The 19,775-nt window shown below is 43.5% G+C and overlaps 1 protein-coding gene across 1 annotated transcript in view; it reads right to left on the bottom strand.

The window, feature by feature from the left end:
- Positions 1–1,635: 1,635 nt before the first annotated feature.
- Positions 1,636–19,775, bottom strand: part of LOC147028462 (ATP-dependent DNA helicase PIF1-like) — a 30,532-nt gene continuing 12,392 nt past the window's right edge. The window contains exon 3 of the mRNA XM_085876553.1: positions 1,636–1,761. Within this exon, the coding sequence (XP_085732679.1) occupies positions 1,636–1,761 (126 nt within the window). The remainder of the gene's footprint in view (positions 1,762–19,775) is intronic.

Here is a 19,775-nt window from a genome sequence, read left to right as displayed (position 1 = left end):
GTCTCCCGGGGTGAATATAATGGAGTGGAGTGTGAGCGTCGTAACACGCAGGTGTGCGTGGGTGGAATGGAGATGACGACAGCGACATGTGAGGGACAAAAGCCGAGTAGCGGCTGCAGCTGTTTCGGGGACCGTGCCGGGTTCACCCAGCAGCGAGCGCGAGGTCCGTGCTGTGCAACGCACGAGGCCCCCACGTGCTCGCTTGCGAGAGTGAAGTCCCGGTCCGGAAACGCCAGCGGTGGATTTGCTGATCCCGCGGACGGACAAAGTTTAGGCAGGATTATGGATTTGGACCGGATGGGTTCTCCACGCGGGCGTGTGTGTTAAGCTCCAACGGTCTCGGCCCCAGGCCCGTCTGCCCCCCTCATCGTTGAGGGTGGCCCCTTCCTTTTTCTTTTGCTTTGAGTATATGTGTTGTCGGCACCGTCTGTGAAGTAAAACTGTATAAGTGTTGCCGTGTGCTCGGTAGTTGGTAGTAGATCTGCACTGTTACATTTGCTTTTTGTGCAGAATTGTTGTGCTTCTTCTACTTTTACATTTGCTTTTGGTGTATAATTGGAAATGTGTGCTTTCCGTTTGCCGCGGAATAAATGTGCTTTATGTTGAACTGTTTTTCCCGTTTCGCTTCGTCTTTTCTTTTATTGAATCTCCATCTTACTTCACGTAAAGGGTTGGTCGTGGGCTAAATACGCCCAATAATTAATCGAACCGTCGAGGTTGACGATAACACCGCTCGGTTATCCCGATAGTACGGAACGGGTCGCTTAAAGTGGCCCGTGTCCGAAGTCGACCTGCGGCGAGGTGCGATCGCCCGGTCTACCCTCCGTGTGGGTACTTAGGTAGGTCGAATTTGGCGAGCAACCCTATCCCACGCGGGGGGCCGATTGGCACGATCGTGGTGAGGTCGAAAGGCCCACCCGTGACTAGTTCCCGGCGTTAGTCCGAGAGGGTCACGAAGGGATTGTCCGTCCGGTGGGTGACGTTCCGCGATTCGAGTTACGTGGCCGCTCGCACGCCGGCGGGCGCGAATCCGCAACAATATATATATATATATATATATATATATATATATATATATATATATATATATATATATATATATATATATATATATATATATATATATATATATATATATATATATATATACTAAAAGTACGGTCCATGATGCGGTGAGGCCATGAGGCGGTGAAGCTGTCTGGGAAGCCGTGAGTCATTCCGTGAAGCTATCCAGTAAGCCCTGTTATTTATGCCTATTAATCACGTATAGTACAGCGGATAAGCTCTCATATTTTAACAAATTGTGCATTTTATGAGAAAAGCATGAAATTTCTAGCATAGTTAGGTCATCCCATAATGTTTATTTTCGGATGTGGAGGGAAGTCAGATTTGACCTCTGAGGGGACAGTGAGAGGTCAAATCCAAGATGGCCACTAGTCACCTGGGTCTAATGTTCAAACGTCCTTAATTTTGGAGTCAGACTGCGCAGAAAAACATTTACGGTGTCATTTCCAACTGAATTGGGGGTGCCCATTCATTTGGTGATACCTTTGAGAATGTCAGAATTCAAGGAAATGAATTTAGGTCAAGGTAAAAATTTATCAAAAAATAAGCAATCAGTTGAAAATCAGAAAGTTAGCAGCGCAAGAAATTGCAAGGATCACTACAGAGTTTGAGCAACAGGCCACAAAGCAATAACATGGTGTTGGCGACACTGGACATCACCACCATGATCAGCAACCTGGAGTGCAAGTAGCATTCCTGAAGGAGGTTAAAGCACTTGTGACAGTGCTGGAAGAGATGGGGAATCCATTTCTAGAACACAGTCAAGACCTACTAGTCATTGACACAAGGGACATCGTGGACACCTAAGTGGCTGAAACTGTGAGAAGGATCGAGACTCTTGGTGAGGAACAGTACACCAAGTTTGTGAGAGAAAGGCTGGAACAGTGTACAACACCTATCACACAAACACTTCCAAAGAACAAGTTGCCAGTGTTCAGTAGGACACCGGTCAAGATTAAGTCAAAACAGAAAGCACAGCTCGCAGCACTGAAGAGTGACTGTGGTCTCTTTTCGAGGCTGTACATCTCCCTTCAAACACGAGACGGAGACATGGACAATTTCTTCTCCCATGAAAACCAGGCAGCCCTGCCAGCTCTGTCAACTGGAGGGAAAATTCGGATTGGGGTTAAATCAGATCTACTTCGCTGCCTGGAATCAAATCTGCTCGAAAGGAAGATACAACAATTCTTGATGGTGCAGCTGTGGTTCAAATGCTAAATCCAGGAACATCAAGAACATTTCAAGAGTATGGAGAAAGAGTGTTTGCACCATACATCTCTGCTCAACTTGAGAAAAGCAGCCACATCGACCTTGTCTGGGATGTATACCTACTCACCAGCCTCAAACCCTCAACAAGACAGAAGAGGGGAAAGGGCACAAGGAAAAGAGTGGCTCCTTCTACTGTGATGCCAAAGAACTGGAAGAACTTCCTTTGATGCGATGATAACAAAACCGAATTGTTTGCTTGCCTGTCACGCGTAGTTGTTCATCTTCCTCTAGCAGAGGGCAAGGAACTGTATGCAACAGATGGAAGTGGAGTCCTTTGCTCTCCGGCTGAGTCATACTTGGCCTGCCTTGCCCCATGTTCGCAGGAGGAGGCCGACACTCGTCTACTTCTGCATGTGGCAGATGCTGTGCAAAAGGGGTGTAAGAAGGTGACCATACGTACTGTTGATACTGATGTGGTAGTACTAGCTGTAGCTTCATTCAGCAAGACAGCTCCTAATGAGCTGTGGGTTGCCTTTGGTGTCGGGTCAAGCTTTCGTTACATAGCTGTTTACCAAATGGTTGCCACAATGAATCCAACACAGTGTCTGACTCTCCCAGTCCTTCATGCTTTCAGTGGGTGTGACACTGTATTTGCATTCACTGGCAGAGGAAAGAAGACTGCCTGGGAAACTTGGAAGTCTTTCCCAGAGGTGAATGATGCTTTCAATGAACTCCTATGCATGCCAAGTGAGGTCAGTGAAGGATCAATGTTACTGCTAGAGCGATTTGTGGTGCTAATGTACGACCAAACCAGTGAGAGCATGGAAGTGAATCATGCCAGGAAACAGCTCTTCACACAGAAGTCTAGAACTCTCGAGAACATTCCTCCAACCCAGGCAGCACTCAAACAGCACATCAAGCACACTTGCTACCAGGCCAACTGTTGGAACCAGGCATTGGTCCTGGATCCAGAGATGCCAGAGCCATTTGACTGGGGCTGGACAAAGGAAACAACTAGGTGGCAGCCGCTTTGGACCACTCTCCCCAAAGCATCAAAATCGTGCCATGAATTGATCCACTGTCGCTGTGAGAAAGGATGCACTGGACGGTGCAAGTGTGCCAAAGCTGCGCTCAAGTGCACTGAACTGTGCTTCTGTTCTGGAGGCTGTTAGATTTTGATCACTACCATTACCATCATCATCATTGCTATTAATAAAGTATTAAATAGACTAGAAGCATGGGACTATTCTGTTAATTTTTTTTTGTATTATTATCCCTATAGTGTCAAAATGGAAGCAAAGTTTCACTATATTGCATAGGTCCAATCCATTGTCTTTACCAAAATAATGTCCAAAAGTTTTTAACGTAATTTGACCTTGACCTTGATCGAAATGCATTTCCTTGGCTCCTGGCGATCTCAAAAGTATCACCAAACGAATGGCCATTCCAAACTTAGTTGGAAATGACACCTTAAATGTTTTTTTAACACTGTTTAGTTCCAAAATGAAACGCGTTTGAACATTAGACCCGGTGGACTGGTGGCCATCTTGGATTTGACCTCTCACGGTCCTCAGATGTCAAATCTGACTTCCCTCCACATCTGAAAATAAACATTATGGTATTCACTAACTATGTCAGAAAATTCATGCTTTTCTCATAAAATGCACAGTTATTGTGCTTATTCGCTGTACTAGTACTGTTTGAAGGTTGCACGCCACACAAACGCCGATAAATTACACGCTATCGGAATGTTCCTTTCACAGTGAAGCTGTGACTATATGTCTAAAGATCCTGAAGACCCAAAAGACCCCGAATACCCAGAAGCCCCAAAAGTTCCCGAAGACCCAAAAGTCCTTGAAGACCCTTAAGATCCAAAAGACCCCGAAGATCGAAAAGACCCCAAAGACCGAAAAGAATCAAAAGACTGAGAAGACTCCAAAAGACCCCGATGACCCAAAAGACTTCTGAAGACCCCAAAGACCCAGAAGATCCCGAAGACCCAGAAGACTCCCACGACCCCAAACCCCCAAAGACCCAAAAGATCCTGAAGACCCCGAAGACCAAAAAAGATGCTGAAGACCCCGAAGACCCAGGAGACCCAAAAAGACCCCAAAGACCCAAAAGTCCCTGAAGACCCAAAAGACCCCAAAGTCCAAATAGACCAAGAAGTCCCAAAACACCCTTAAGACCCCTGAGACCTTCACACCATTTAGACCCATTACACCCTTCAGAAAGATTAGACAGCTTCGTTAGACCCTTGACCACTGAGAACACTTTGACCTTCTTATATCACAAATGAAATTTCAAATAAATATAATATCACAAATATCGATGTATAATTCCAGCAATCTGTGTGTGTGTGTGTGTGTGTGTGTGTGTGTGTGTGTGTGTGTGTGTGTGTGTGTGTGTGTGTGTGTGTGACCGCTGTTTCTTGACAACCACTGGTCCGATCTAATTGAAACTTGCCAGGTATATTGCTGGGGACCTGAGGATGTGCCTTTTCAAGGCTTGATATTAATCGGACAAGTGCTTCCCAAGTTATGGCCATTTATTTACCAACCAATGACAGGACACGTTGCTGTGGCCATTTATTTACCAACCAATGACAGGACACGTTGCTGCGTAGGCGTGGCCGATGGGGAAGAAAACCTCAACCGCATTCGCCATTACGGGTTTTTTCTCTTCTCTTCTCTTTGTGTTTTTCCTTGCGAAAAGGTAAAATACGTTGGTGCTAATTGAATAATTGGCCATTAAAACTAATAATTTATCAAAACGTTGGCACATCCAGCAGCCTCCGCATTCTTGCCCTGGACGAGGAAACAAAGAAGAAGCGCCGTTTCCTCAGCACTGTTGTTTATGAAGAGTTGCTAACGAGATAAAGGTGTGCACAATGTACATGGAGACAATTTTTATTATTATTTATTTATTGAAGAAAAATTGTTCCAAAAATAATTTATCAAAAAAAGTGCACAACTTTTTTTTGTTTCCAATTGTTAAAACGGTGTGGCCTTTGGAAGTGTTAAGGAATTCAGCTCTACTCAACCTGTTTGCCAACGAAATACATCTCAATTTGGTAGTATGCTTTGCAAACTATTTTTTTTTAAACTATTTTCAAACTAAAACAATTTGAACATGGAATACCTAATGACACTGTACTTTCAGGTCTCCTACAAATCCTACTCTGTCGCCTCACCGTGACGTAGGAGTGGCAATGGTCAATGGCAGCGAATGTCATGGCCAGCAAAGACAGGGAGGTAAACTTGATTTTAATTAACTCTGTGTGTGTAAGTATCACAGCAGTTGTTACTTCAATGAAAGCGATAATTCGTGGAATGCATGTGAACATTCCGTACGGGAAAGCACCACTTCCGGATGGTGATGACCATGTATTCTAATAATTTCTCGATTTCTTATGCACATTTATAGATAAACACAATGCCCCAATCCAGTTGTCCTTTACGAGAGCGAAGGAACCCCTTCGCCTGTGTAGATGTTTGAAAGTTTTTTGTTTTATTGCACGCATGTACAGGCACGCGAGAGCGAAGGAACGGCCTGTGTAGTTGTTGTTTCTGGCACGCGGTTTGAAAGTTTTTATTTTGTATGTACGGCCACGCACGTACGGGCACGCACGTACGGACACGCGAGAGCGAAGGAACGGCCTGTGTGGTTGTTTCTGGCAAGCGGTTTTAAAGTATATATATATATTTTATTTTTTTGCATGCATGTACAGGCACGTGAGAGCGAAGGAACGGCCTGTGTGGTTGTTGTTTCTGGCACGCGGTTTGAAAGTTTTTTTTTGGTTTGCACGTACGGCCACGCACCTACGGGCACGCACGTACAGGCACGTGAGAGCGAAGGAACGGCCTGTGTGTTTGTTTCTGGCAAGCGGTTTTAACGTATATATATATATATATATATACATACATACATATATATATATATATATATATATATACATACATACATATATATATATATATTTTTTTTTTTTTGCACGCACGGCCACGCACGTACGGCCATGCACGTACAGGCACGTGAGAGCGAACGGCCTGTGTGGTTGTTGTTTCTCGCACGCGGTTTGAAAGTTTTTTTTTTGGTTTGCACGTACGGCCACGCACCTACGGACACGCACTCGTATATAAAAATGAAAGCACGGACAGCGAAGCCGTGAGTCAGTCGGTGAAGACGATATGCCAATTAATCACGTCCTGTTTGAACGTTCGTTGCAGACTACATGAACGTCGATAAATTACATACTATTGGAACGTTCCTTTCACAGTGAATCTGTGTGACTAAATGTCTATAAATTATGTACTGTTTGAACGTCGGTTGCAAACGACACTTAGGTCTATTAATTACATACTGTTTGAACGTCAGTTTCACCCTGACTTCACACACACAGTTTGGTAATTACGTACTATTGGAATGCCGAGACACCCTTTATTATTTTATTTTTTTTAAAGATACAATGTCAAGGCTCGTATCAGAGCTAACACACAGAACATATAGCAAGGGGAGCAGGAGACAAGAGGGATAGGAGAGGGAAGCACAAAATAGTGGTGAATAGACACATGAGGAGATCTGTGGAAGAGAGATGGATGGGACTTTCAGGTCCCATCCCTACAGGGACTTTAAGGAAGGAAAGAAGGGAATTTGAAGGAGGTGGGATTTGGGTGGATTAATAGGAGTAGAAAAGATCATGGTTTTGGATGGTGGAAGATAAGAGATGGTGGTAAACAGCTATTTTGAAGACCTGGAGGGAAGAGTGGGATTGAAGAGAGGTTGGAGGTTGTTCCAAAGGTGGGTAAAAAGAGGAATGAAAGAATGAAGGTGAGCAGTGATTCCTGATTTTGGTAGTTTAACAAGAAGTGTGTTGCTGGCAGACCTTGAGTGGCTTGCGGAAATATGGGAGGGACAGATAGCAGACAGAGCAAGGGGGGAGGGGCGGTGAGGCCGGAGAGGAGATGGTAGAAGACAGAAAGACCATCGGCCTGCCTGCAGTGAGAGAGTGAGAGATCCAAAGACTCAGCCTCATCACGGGAGATACCAATGATCCTAAATGCCTTGATTTCCAAAGCATGACGCCGAGAAAGGTGAGAGGCTGGAGCACCAGCCCAGAGGGGATAGCAGTACTCCATCAGGCTGCGGATGAAAGCTGCGTACGTGGTCAGGAGCTCAGGTGTGCCAAGGAAGGACTTTGCATGATAGAGGATGCCCAGACTTTGCACAACGGAGGATGACTGGCTTTGGAGGCCAGCTTAGAGATGTGGCTTTCCCAGAAAAGATCATAGCAGATAGTGAGGCCCAAAATTTTAAATGAAAGGACTTCTTCAAGAGGATTGTTGAGAAGGTAGATGGGGGGGTAGAGGGTTAGTGGGGGAGGGAGGAGCTCCAGATGGTCCTTTTGGAGAGACATAGTAAGAGTGTGTTTGTCAGGATTGAAAGATATGTTCCACGTGTTGGACCAACTTGTGATTTTATCCATATCTGCAGAGAGTGAAGAGGCTGCTGCTTACCGATATGTGTGATGACAAATGGTACGGCAGAGGGTGGAGTCATTAGCAAAGAGATAAAGAGTATTTTCCAAAGAGTCAGAGAGAAGAGTCATCGATGAAAATGAGAAAAAGCACTGGGCTCAGAACACTGCCTTGAGGAACTCCAGCCTGGACAGGAAGAGGGGATGAGAAAATTCCATTAAGGGCCACGTGTTGACTGCTACAAGAGAGGAAGTCCCTTTGACCATTGAATACCCTTTAAGACCCCCAAGATCATGAAGACCCCAAAAAACCCAAAAGACCACGATGACCGAAAAGATCCAAGACCCCTTTTATCTTTAAGACCCTTAAGACCTCTTTTACCATGAAGACACTTTTAACACTTTAGATCCCTTCACCCTTTGGACATTTTATACCCTTTTGACCCACAGAACCTTTAGACCTTTACACCGATTAAGTCCCTTTAGAACCCTCAGACCTTAGAATGATTCAGACCCCTTGTATCCTTCATACAGATTAGATAGCTTAGATCCTTGACCATTTAGAGCTTTAGACCACTTGAACCTTTTTATATGCATCTATATTTATAAATGCCATTCTCACTCTCATTCTCACTCTATCTCTATCTTCCTTATGAATGGCCACATTTTCTAAGTTACAAACTACAAATTTGGGGTACAAATGCAACTTTGTGTCTGGTGGGGGGGGGGGGGTAACATAGACTATGTGGCCATGGTCTCGCATGGTGGGGGGGGGGGAGAGTGAGGGCAGGGGGGGCATAAATTATTGATGTAAATTTGTACCGTGTTGAGGCCACCCTGTTGGTGCTGGCAGAGGGTATTACAATTTCTTATTTTACCTGGGCAATGCTGAGGTTAAAGCACCCTTTGCACGGTAAATTTGTCCTCCTTCCCTTCTCCACGCCCTGCCCCCCCCAAAAAAAATTGGAGGGGCCTGTCAAAGCCTGGGAGTGGGGGGCAAAAGGAGTGGCAGGACATGAGGATGGGGATGGGGACAGGGATGGTGGGTGGGTAGGGGTGAAAGTACTCTATGCACAAGTAAATTTGTCTTCCTTTCCTTCTCCTTTTCACCCAAAATTTTTGGCAAACAGAACGACTAATTGGCCCATCAGCGAAGCGACAGGTAGACTCTGCTAGTTAAGAAATGGAAATAATATGGAACTACCCACACTCTTCCTTGAGCTGGCCATCTGACCAAACTGAGCAACTGGGCAAGAAGGATCATGGTCAGGGAGGTGACCAAGAACCAAATGACCACTCTGACAGAACTACAGAGTTCCTTGGATGAAACGGGAGAACCTGGCAGAAGGACAACAGTCTCTGCAGCACTTCACAAACCTAGGCTTTCATGGCCAGATGGAAGCCACTCCTGAGAAAAAGGCACACGACAGTATGCCTGCAGAAACGCACGTGAAAGACTCTGAGAGGATGAGGCCAAAGATTCTGTGGTCTGATGAGATAAAAATTGAACTATTTGGCCTCAATGCAAAGTGTGACATCTGGCAGAAACCGAGCGCAGCTCATCACCCATCTAACACCATCCCAACTATGAAGCATGGTGGTGGCAGCATCATGCTATGGGGATGCTTTTCAGTAGGAGGGGCTGGGGGACTTGCAAGGATAGAGGAAACAATGAATGGAGCCAGATACAGGAAAATCCTTGATGATAACCTGCTTCAGAGTGCAAAAGACCTTAGACTGTGGCGAAGATTTACATTCCAGCAGGACTATGATCTCAAGCATACATCCAAAGCAGCACTGGAATGGCTTCAGAAGAAGAACGTGAATGCCATCGAGTGGCCCAGCCAAAGCCAGACTTTAATTCCATTGAGAATCTGTGGAAATACTTGAAGATTGCTGTTCACTGATGGTCCCCATACAACTTGACAGAGCTTGAGCAAATCTGCAAGGAAGAATGAGAGAAAATCCACAAATACAGATGTGTAAAGCTGATCCAGACATACCCAAGACTCAAAGGGGTAGGAAGAGGGAGTCGGCATTTCCCGGCAACACTGGGTACCTTTGATAGTGCGTTATAAAGTAAAAGAGAACTGCAAATGTATGTGGGATAACTTGTAGAACCCTTCAGTGTTGTCAGCTAATATGATGAAAGGCAACATCACAATTTTTACAAGGGGCGCCAAGACATTGTGGCCCACCCTGTACAATCCTTATCTGACAGGCGTGAAACATATCTAGCCCACCCCAAATTACTTCATTGCAAGGTCTTTCTGCGCATGCACACTGAGCAACCTGGGGCAGATTACATCATGCCAAAAGTGCTGTATTCCCAAAGCAGTTTATTCATTAATTTATTTATTTGTGTGCAGCCTGTGACTGATTGACTGCAACATTTTCTGGGCGCACAGCTGTGTCACTGATGTAATGCCCCTGCACCAATAAGCTCATTTTCCTGACTTCAGAAGGATGACAGCTGAGTCAACCGTACCTGGTGTTCATTCAATGGGGACAGGGTCTTGAACTCAAGAGCCAGTCACCTTAACCGTTAAGCCAACACCAGGCCTCCCAATGCAGTAAAAATGATCAAAAACACAAATGTCACTTTTACACGTCATCTCGTTTGTTGTATGCAGTCACACCCTTTTATTTAGTCATTGGAACACTGGTTTGGAGATGCTTAATCGGGTAATAAATGGCTCTTCAAAGCGAAATTGTAATTCATAACAGGTGCCATGTATTTCAGTTACCTGACCAGCCAAATGTCACATTAGGCCCAGAGACATTGTGAATGAGTAGGAAGAGGCAACGTTTCAATGCCCTTTTCCAAAATAATATAATTCAGTCACAAGGCAGGCAGTTTGTGGTGATGCCAAAAAATGGAATGTTTCCTGAGATCTCGGTGAAGTTTAACCACAGCTGGCAGCAATTGATTTCCAAAGAGGTCACAATGGTGAAGAGCAATTTCTGGCCTTTTAGCAGGGTGAAGCAAGAATGAAGGACCATTTGCCCCCACCTATAAAAAAAATTGCATGAAGGCCTTTCACTGGAAGCAACTCGGAAAAATATCTCTGTTGATAGGGAACGACTGTGCTTAACAGTTAAACAGTAATTGAGCACAGGAAAAGGCCATTGAGCACATCGTGATGATGCTCTTCTCCCAGCTCCCTTGATAGTCAGTCAGTCAGTCAGTCAGTCAGTCAGTCAGTCAGTCTCTCTCTCTCTCTCTCTCTCTCTCTCTCTCTCTCTCTCCCTCTCTCTCTCTCTCTCTCTCTCTCTCTCTCTCTCTCTCTCTCTCTCTCTCTCTCTCTCTCTCTCTCTCATATGCAGCCTGTGGCTGCTGGTTACATCATTGGTTGGGATGCAGCTAAGCCGCTGATGCAGTGTCCCCCTTACCAGTACACTGGTACTCATTCTGCCGTCCTCGGAAGGATGACAGGCTGAGTCAACCTCCTGGTGTATTAATTCAGCGGCCAACAGGGCTTGAATTCAGGACTCTAGGATCCCAAGCCGCCACCTTAACCACTAAGCCAACACTTGATAGGCCTACTCCATCAGTCTTCTCTGTGTATGCCATGTGGTGGTGGTGGTGGTGGTGGTGGTGGTGGCGGTTGTTGACAGGGAAGAAAGGAGATGTCGTAAGGGGAAGAAGGAGGGGAAATGTGAGGAGGTACATTGCTGCTCTATCCCATTGTGATCTCTTTCAAAAGCATAAAGTCAGGAGTGTTATGGAAAAGAAGATGAGAGGACTAAAATATAGTGGGAGTGATGGAATCAAATGAGGTTGAAGTGATAAAAAAGGGAGTGAAAAAATGGGTGGGTGTGTTAAATATGTGGGAGGACGAAAATAAGGTGGGCGTGTTAAATATGTAGAAGAACTAAAATAAGGTGGGTGTGTTAAATATGTGGGGACTAAAATAAGGTGGGCGTGTTAAATATGTAGGAGAACTAAAATAAGGTGGGTGTGTTAAATATGTAGGAGAACTAAAATAAGGTGGGTGTGTTAAATATGTAGGAGAACTAAAATAAGGTGGGTGTGTTAAATATGTAGGAGAACTAAAATAAGGTGGGTATGTTAAATATGTAGGAGAACTAAAACAAGGTGGGTGTGTTAAATATGTAGGAGAACTAAAATAAGGTGGGAGTGTTAAATATGTGGGAGGACTAAAATACGGTGGGTGTGTTAAATATGTGGGAGGACTAAAATAAGGTGGGCGTGTTAAATATGTAGGAGAACTAAAATAAGGTGGGTGTGTTAAATATGTCAGAGAACTAAAATACGGTGGGTGTGTTAAATATGTGGGAGGACTAAAATAAGGTGGGAGTGTTAAATTTGTAGAACTAAAATACGGTGGGAGTGTTAAATATGTAGGAGAACTAAAATACGGTGGTTGTGTTAAATATGTGGGAGAACTAAAATAAGGTGGGAGTGTTAAACATTTGGGAGGATTAAAATAAGGTGGGTGTGTTAAATATGTGGGAGAACTAAAATAAGGTGGGAGTGTTAAATATGTGGGAGAACTAAAATAAGGTGGGAGTGTTAAATATGTGGGAGAACTAAAATAAGGTGGGAGTGTTAAATATGTGGGGAACTAAAATAAGGTGGGAGTGTTAAATATGTGGGAGTACTAAAATAAGATGGGAATGCAAAAATAAGGTGGGAGTTTTAAATATGTGGGAGTACTAAAATAAGGTGGGTTTGTTAAATATGTGGGAATACTAAAATAAGGTGAGTGTGTTAAACATGTGGGAGTACTAAAATAAGGTGGGTGTGTTAAACATGTGGGAGTACTAAAATATGATGGGAGTGTTAAATATGTGGGTGTACTAAAATAAAGTGGGTTTGTTAAATATGTGGGAATACTAAAATAAGGTGGGTGTGTTAAACATGTGGTAGTACTAAAATATGGTGGGAGTGTTAAATATGTGGGTGTATTAAAATAAGGTGGGAGTGCAAAAATAAGGTGGGAGTTTTAAATATGTGGGAGTATGCTAAAATAAGGTGGGTTTGTTAAATCTGTGGGAATACCAAAATAAGGTGAGTGTGTTAAATATGTGGGAGGACTAAAATAAGGTGGGTGTGTTAGATATGTGGGTGTACTAAAATAAGGTGGGTTTGTTAAATATGTGGGAGTACTAAAATAAAGTGGGTGTGTTAACTCTGTGGGAATACTAAAATAAGGTGTGTGTTAAATATGTGAGAATACTAAAATAAGGTGGGGGTGTTAAATAAGTGGGAGAACCAAAATAATGTGGGTGTGTTAAATATGTGGGAGTACTAAAAGAAGGTGGGACTGTAAAATATGTGGGTGTACTAAAATAAGGTGGGAGTGATCATATAAGGTATGAGTGATAAGAAGACCTCTTTGATAAGCAGAGGAGGTAGGGAGGAGAGGGCAGGAGTGAATAAAGAGAAGGAGAGGTAGTGAAGAGAGTTCGACACCTTCCTTCTCATCATAGGAGACAAGGGTTTTTAAAAATTCCTTTGAAAAGGGGGGGGGAGGAGGAGGGAAGAAAACTGTGGGTGTTCATGGTGCATGAGTGGGAGGTGAAAATGAGATGCAGGTATGATGTAAAAGAGGAAGAGTGAAGCAGTGCGTTTCTGTAATTGCTCTTTTAGTAATTTGTGTCTACATCAGACAAGACAGCAGATGGCAAAGACAGAACGTGTGAGATGATAGCCTAACATGGTGTGTGACTCTGTGTCAATGGTAATGAAGATTGGCTGTGGAATGCAGCGGAAGCTGAGTGCTGATGTGATGACCCGATGATGATCCGGCAATTCCTCGGCAATGATTTGGTGACTGCTCGCTCGGCTCAGGGCCTAACTCTGTGACTGACTGATTCGGCGACTTCTGCGGCGATTTTATAGAGCCTGGGCAAAGGAAGAGCCAAAAAGTGGATCAAAACGCCCTGAGGCATATCCAAGCATTATTATTGGCACGCGGATGCCACCTAGAGTAGTAACCCCGCCCTGCCAGACTCCAGAGCCGAAAATGACCTCATTTGCTCCCAAACTCAGCCACACAACAGAGCTCTGGGATTAACATTGGGCGTGGGTTTTTGGGAGCGCTCTCCAGCCATGAACGTGCGCTGGGTTCCATTCGAGTGTCAATATTTAGTGAGCGCCAGGACTACCCAGACAACATTGAATGGACCCCAGTGCATATTTGCGCTTCGAGCTACATGCCAAGATGTTCTGAATCGTAATGTCCTCCGTGCCCTGACATCCTTAAAGGACTGAGGTGAGCGTCCGGGGAACTAACTGTGGCTGTCGTGCTTAGTAGTGGTTGTTGTGAGGTTGACACAGCGCTATGGTGTTCGTGGTAAGGAAGCTGAAGCATTGGGAGGAGTTGAAGCGGTTGTGGTGAGGAGGCTGAAGTGATTGTAGCGGTTGTTGGCGAGAAGGTCGAGTGTAGGTTACTGTGGGGATTTTTAGGAGGCATTGTGGTGATTTGTACGAAGCTTGTAACATTGTGGTGAGTATGGTAAGGGTCTGAGGTGAAACACCTGTTGATGAATGGTGCAGTTTGAATGGGGAAATGGTGCACGTTTGCTGATGATGCCCTTGAGTAATGGCACCGTTTGGTCTGTAGGTCTGTGGCACGCATGCATGCCTGAAGGAGGGGTCGTGTGTGAAATAAAGTAAAATAAAATAGATGACAGAATAGCAAATAGAATTAAAAACCTAGCTAAAAGCCCTACGCAATGAATCTTGTCCAATATACCCACTAGACATAATGGAAAGGTCAACTGAAGGAATACTAATGAAATAACTATCTCGGGACCGCTATATGTTGGGTGCCAGTGCCTTGGGGGAGTTCTGACATCACAGAACCGCAGCAATACTAAGAGTAGCGACGACTTGCAGTTAAAAGCCATATTGTATCCCTCGAGCACGGCGCAACAAACCTGTTCTCATGGTGCATGAAGTGTAATGTGTCCGTTTTCTAATCAAGCTCTTTCTATGCCCAAAAGGAAGATTATGTTACTTAATGTTTTTTTTTCGTTCTTCCAATGCATCAAAATAAACATACAATTAGACAGGATTGATTTAACCTTAAAACATATGGCAGTCACCACGGTAAAATGAAGCGTAATGAGTGAGTAAAGGTTCACACTGATGAATGTCTGATTTGAGGTGTACAGAGCGAGCGAGGAGAAGAAACACAGTGATATAATGCAGAAAGAAGGTAGTGACAGAATGCATAAATTTGAAACAATTGGAAGAAGGAAGGTGAAAGAGAGAAATGGAGGCACACCGTCCATGCTGGATGCGCTCACCAACAAGAGAGCAGAGAATTAGAAAATATAATAGTAATAATAATAATAATCATAATAATAACAACAACTAGGGTGAGAATTCTTTGCAATACATGTCCTCTACCAGTCCCAATTGCTGGGGAAACATCACGTTATGAGAAAACTCGTAGCAGGCAATGGGGCAGGATTTTCAATTCCGTATGGCAGGTAAGAGCTCTCTGGTAGGAGTATTTTTTAGCACTATATCGACATTGGTATTACGTTATTGCTCAAGGTATATCCTATGCCGAGTTCCATGCACTTTTTTGTCTTTTTTTCTACTTGTCATTACCCTTCAAAATGGCATATATGAATGCCAATGTAGTGGCAAAACTTCTCATGGAGACTGATAATGATGATCATGATTATTACATCGAGTTTTTGTTCAAGGAACTGCCAATTCCACAAATTAAACGAACTGCCAGCAGATTGTTTGTTGTGGTATATGTTGCACCAGTATATTTTGTTTACAATACAATAGCGTAATATGTTCTATGAGAATACTCGTCGGGTAATATCTGGTACACCCAGCACTTCAAGTATACTTGGAGTTGGCAGTCAACGTGTTAAAGTCATTATTATATTAAAATTGAAGAATATATTGAACACTGTGTGTGGTAACATGTTCTGTGAACTCTCCAGTTACATTTAGTGCTAGATTATTCAACTAACTTTCCGCCTTTGTTTGCACGAATGTTGATTTTTTTTTTCACGTTAACAGAGAAAACAAGACACCCACAAAGTTGATACGAGTTCGCATTGGCCTGCTAAGCACATCAACGTAACTTATCCTGCCTGAGGCAGTTTGCCATGCCCTCTTGCCTACAACTTTCCATGTGATGTGAGGGTGGCTTTGGTGTGGTTCATCCTTCACAGCTCATTGCATTTGTTGGTGTGTGCTCACAAACCGAACTCTAGGGTTTTTGGTGTTTGTTTTGATTTAAATCTTTCATATCGTAGTGAGCGTTGAAATGGAAATACGCGGGCAGGGCCATCATTCGCATGCCGAGCAAGGCGAAACACTGGATGACTCCCCCACGTTGAAATATCACGATGCATGGCAACGGGATTTGATAATGTAGAAAAGGTCAAAAGGGAAAGTTCTTCTTTGCAATCAAACAGAACAGGAAAGAAGCAATGTAGAAAGAACAAATACAGAATAAACAAGAAAAAGAGCAATCGGAGATTGCAGACCCTCGCCAGGACTTCTTTTGAGTGGTGTATAGGTTTTAGGGTAAATCCAATATGGCTGCCAACCATGTGACCGATGATATAATATACGTGTGAACCTTTTATTCTTCATGGACAGGCGGTCGGTCATACCTGTAAAATTTCGCCTCGATCTGTTCAGCCACTTCAGAGAAGAAGATTTTTGAAGGTTAAAGAAAACAAAAACAATATGACTGCCAAATCACGTGACTGATGACGTAGTGAATTTTTTTTTTCTGTGGACAATTTTATCCCGAGATGACCCTCCAAAATTTTCATACTGATCGGATGTGGTGTTCTACATATGCAATTATGACGTCATAACGAGGGCACCTATGACGTCATTAAAATATACCATCAGAGATGGGGAATGCCCCGCCATTGAATGAAAAAGGTCATACATATTCCAGATAATGAGGGAGGTGAATTAGAAGCAAGACACCATTTGGTCATCATCTCGAAAAAGGTCCCCAGGGGTGAGGAACGTAGTAACCAAAAATAATTGAAATCAGATAAGCGGTTTTCGATTTATTACAAAAAACATTTTTTTCAAGATGGCCGCCCAGTCGGCCATCTTGGATCCGGCCACGCCCAAAATCAATAGGGTTCTTCCTTTTCAGGTGGTACATATGTGACTCAAATTTCAAATCGATATGGCGAACAGTTTATGAGTTATCGCACTCACAGCTATAAATGTTGACGCCCGGACGGACGGACGGACGGACATACGGACGGACAGCCGGACGACCTGGGTGACAACAATATCCCCCTTCCGCCACGCGGCGGGGGATAAAAAAATCAAACGCATTCCCCACGAGTACTTGCAATGTGCCAAGTTTCAATTTTTTTCCTTGGTGCGGTTTCAGAGATACAGAGGTCCAAAGTTTTTCGAATATTGTTGCCACACCACAATTATCATTAAATCGATAAGCATTATAAGCCATACACAAGTAAATCTAAGAAACATGCCGAATATTATGCCCTATATTAGGTCTAAATAAACCGCATTGTGACCAAATATATATTTAAAACACATGGCCTTATGTTGTGGAATAGTCAAGAACATGAAAAAGCTCTAAAAAACAACAAAAACAAAACAAACTCAGTTTATATAAAACTTGCTAATCTGTAATAATTTGTCCACATCTTCTACTATAGTAAAAAAATAGAATATGTTTGTATTATATGTATGTGTGTTTGTTTGTTTGTTTGTTCGTCCTTTATAGGCGGCCGAACCGTTGGATGGAATGAGATGAAACTTGGCATGAGTGATCCTTGGGACATGAATGGGGGGGGGGGGGGGGGTCAAGTTCAAGGTCAAAGGTCACGGGGTCAAGGGGTCAAGGGGTCAAGGTCACCAGGTAACTTCAATTTCTCAATTTCATCCGATCGAGACGGGACCAAGGCCATTCGACAGATAATCAAAATGAAATGACACAGTTGATTGACGACATTCACTTCCGACTTCCGGTTTTCGAGTTATGACATCATAAATTGACTAAAACGTCAATTTTTCATGTTTGTTTGTCCTTTATAGATGGCCAAACCGTTGGATAGAATGAGATGAAACTTGGCATATGTGATCCTTGGGAACGGACATAAGGGGATCAAGGTCAAGGTCAAAGGTCACAGGGTCAAGGTCACCGGATAACGTCAATTTCTCAATTTCATCCGATCAAGACGGGACCAACGCCATTCAACAGATAACTGTACCCGCCCATGGGCGGGTACTTTGCTAGTTGTTTACTATAGAACTGTTGGTCATGAGGGAGTCCCAATATAGCGGCCACTTGGCTTCATCGGCAAGCGCACTCTCATTGGCCAGTAGTTCCTCCAGTTATTGCAAAGTTCAGTGTGTTATGCTGGGTAGTTTGGTTCTGCTGGGTGGTTTGCCATTGCCTTCCCAGCAGTCAGGATAGGAATTGGTAACTTGTTCAGGGTGCCAGAAATAACTCACCTACTCTTCACCAAGAAGATTAGGGGATCTTTAACATCCACTAACATCCAGTGTTGTCAGACTCAACGTTTATTCAAGGGATGGTGCACACATTGAAGCCTCGCCATGCATGGGAAACACCAGGTTGAGAGTTTATAGCTGGGTCAGGATTAGAACCTCAGCGTGACAGCTCAGAGGTGAGTTTTTAACCCAAAAAGTATGAGAATTATTGAACATTTTCGACTTCATAATCTGATGACACAAACTACGAAACTCCCACAGGTTGTTCACCCCGGGATGTTCATCCCACAGAAAACTTCTGGCTCTCCATGCTCCTGCTCATGATCTTCTCTACTCAAAGTGACCCCATTCTCAAAAGACTCCCTTTTTCCAGGTTATTGTGAATTTTTTCCCCACTCTCTCTCATCTCTTTTCATTTGTTAGTTGTCGGTTGGTTTGTTCCTTTTTTTGTTTCATCCCCGCTCTCCCCTTCCTCTTCTTGCTGTGTTTCATTCAGCTTGTTTACACACATGTGTCATTCTACCCCCCCCCCCCCCTTCATCTCACTTCTACTCTGCTGTTGCTGTTTTTCCTTTTGTTCCCTTCCATTCTGCCCCAAGCTCTTCCACAAGCCTCGATCATGTATACAAATAAGGAAGAGAGTTTTAATAATCATGAACTTCTTGAAAAAAGGTCTTATTTTCAGTTGAAATAATTACAATGTATAATGTCTTGTTTTGCTAAATCTGCTTTCGGATCAACGTTGCTTTTTTTAAATTTATATATTTTTAAATAGAAACGATAACCTCTTGATCATGACGTAATGTATCAACACTAAAAATGGAAGGCATTCACAAAGGCATCAATTATTGTAACGATTTGTTTGGTTAGACAACAAGAGTCAAACAAGAAATGCATCAAAGTTTCCCTGAACACACAGTAGTGCTTTCGAATGAACCTAAGCGTACAAATTAAAGATGTTCTGCACGAGTGATAATTATGACTTTGATTTCAAGTGCAAAAGTGTTACAGCTATCGTTTTGTGATCCCTTTAATTGTGCTTATTCTGTAAACCGGATTTGCCAAGGAAAGACTTGGCAAGACAAGAGGATGCCCAGTCGGCATCCTTTGTCTTGCCAAGTCTTTCCACCAAGCTTTCCTACTCTGATATGTCAAGCCCACTCTGATATGTCATTTGCACAAAAGAGATTGCGGATGATGGTGAGGAATAAAGGTTTTTGAGAATGGAGTTCAAGAGGTTTGTTGATGAAGTATACGGGATGGTTCAATAGACTGTCCCTTCGGAGAGACAGAGTGAGTGTGTGAGATTTGTCAGAATTGAAGGTCATTCCAAATGTTACACCAGCTGCTGGTTCGATAAAGGTCTGCGGAGTGGGACGAGGCTGCTGCTTACCTGTTTGAAGGATGAGAGATACTGTAGCAGAGGGTGGAGGAAAGAGATAGGCAGGATTTTACAGAGAATCAGAAAGATCGCTTATGAAGATGAGAAATAGGACTGGGCTCAAGACACTGCCTTGGGGCACCCCAGCCGTGACAAGGAGATAAGATAAGAGAATCCTA

This window comes from Eptatretus burgeri, chromosome 4, assembly GCF_056783735.1.
Source record: "Eptatretus burgeri isolate ZD-2024b chromosome 4, Ebu_testis_v1, whole genome shotgun sequence".
NCBI classification, from domain to species: Eukaryota; Metazoa; Chordata; class Myxini; order Myxiniformes; family Myxinidae; genus Eptatretus; species Eptatretus burgeri.
The sequence above is the reverse complement of the archived record's forward strand: the minus strand, read 5'-3'. Positions and strand labels throughout refer to the sequence as shown.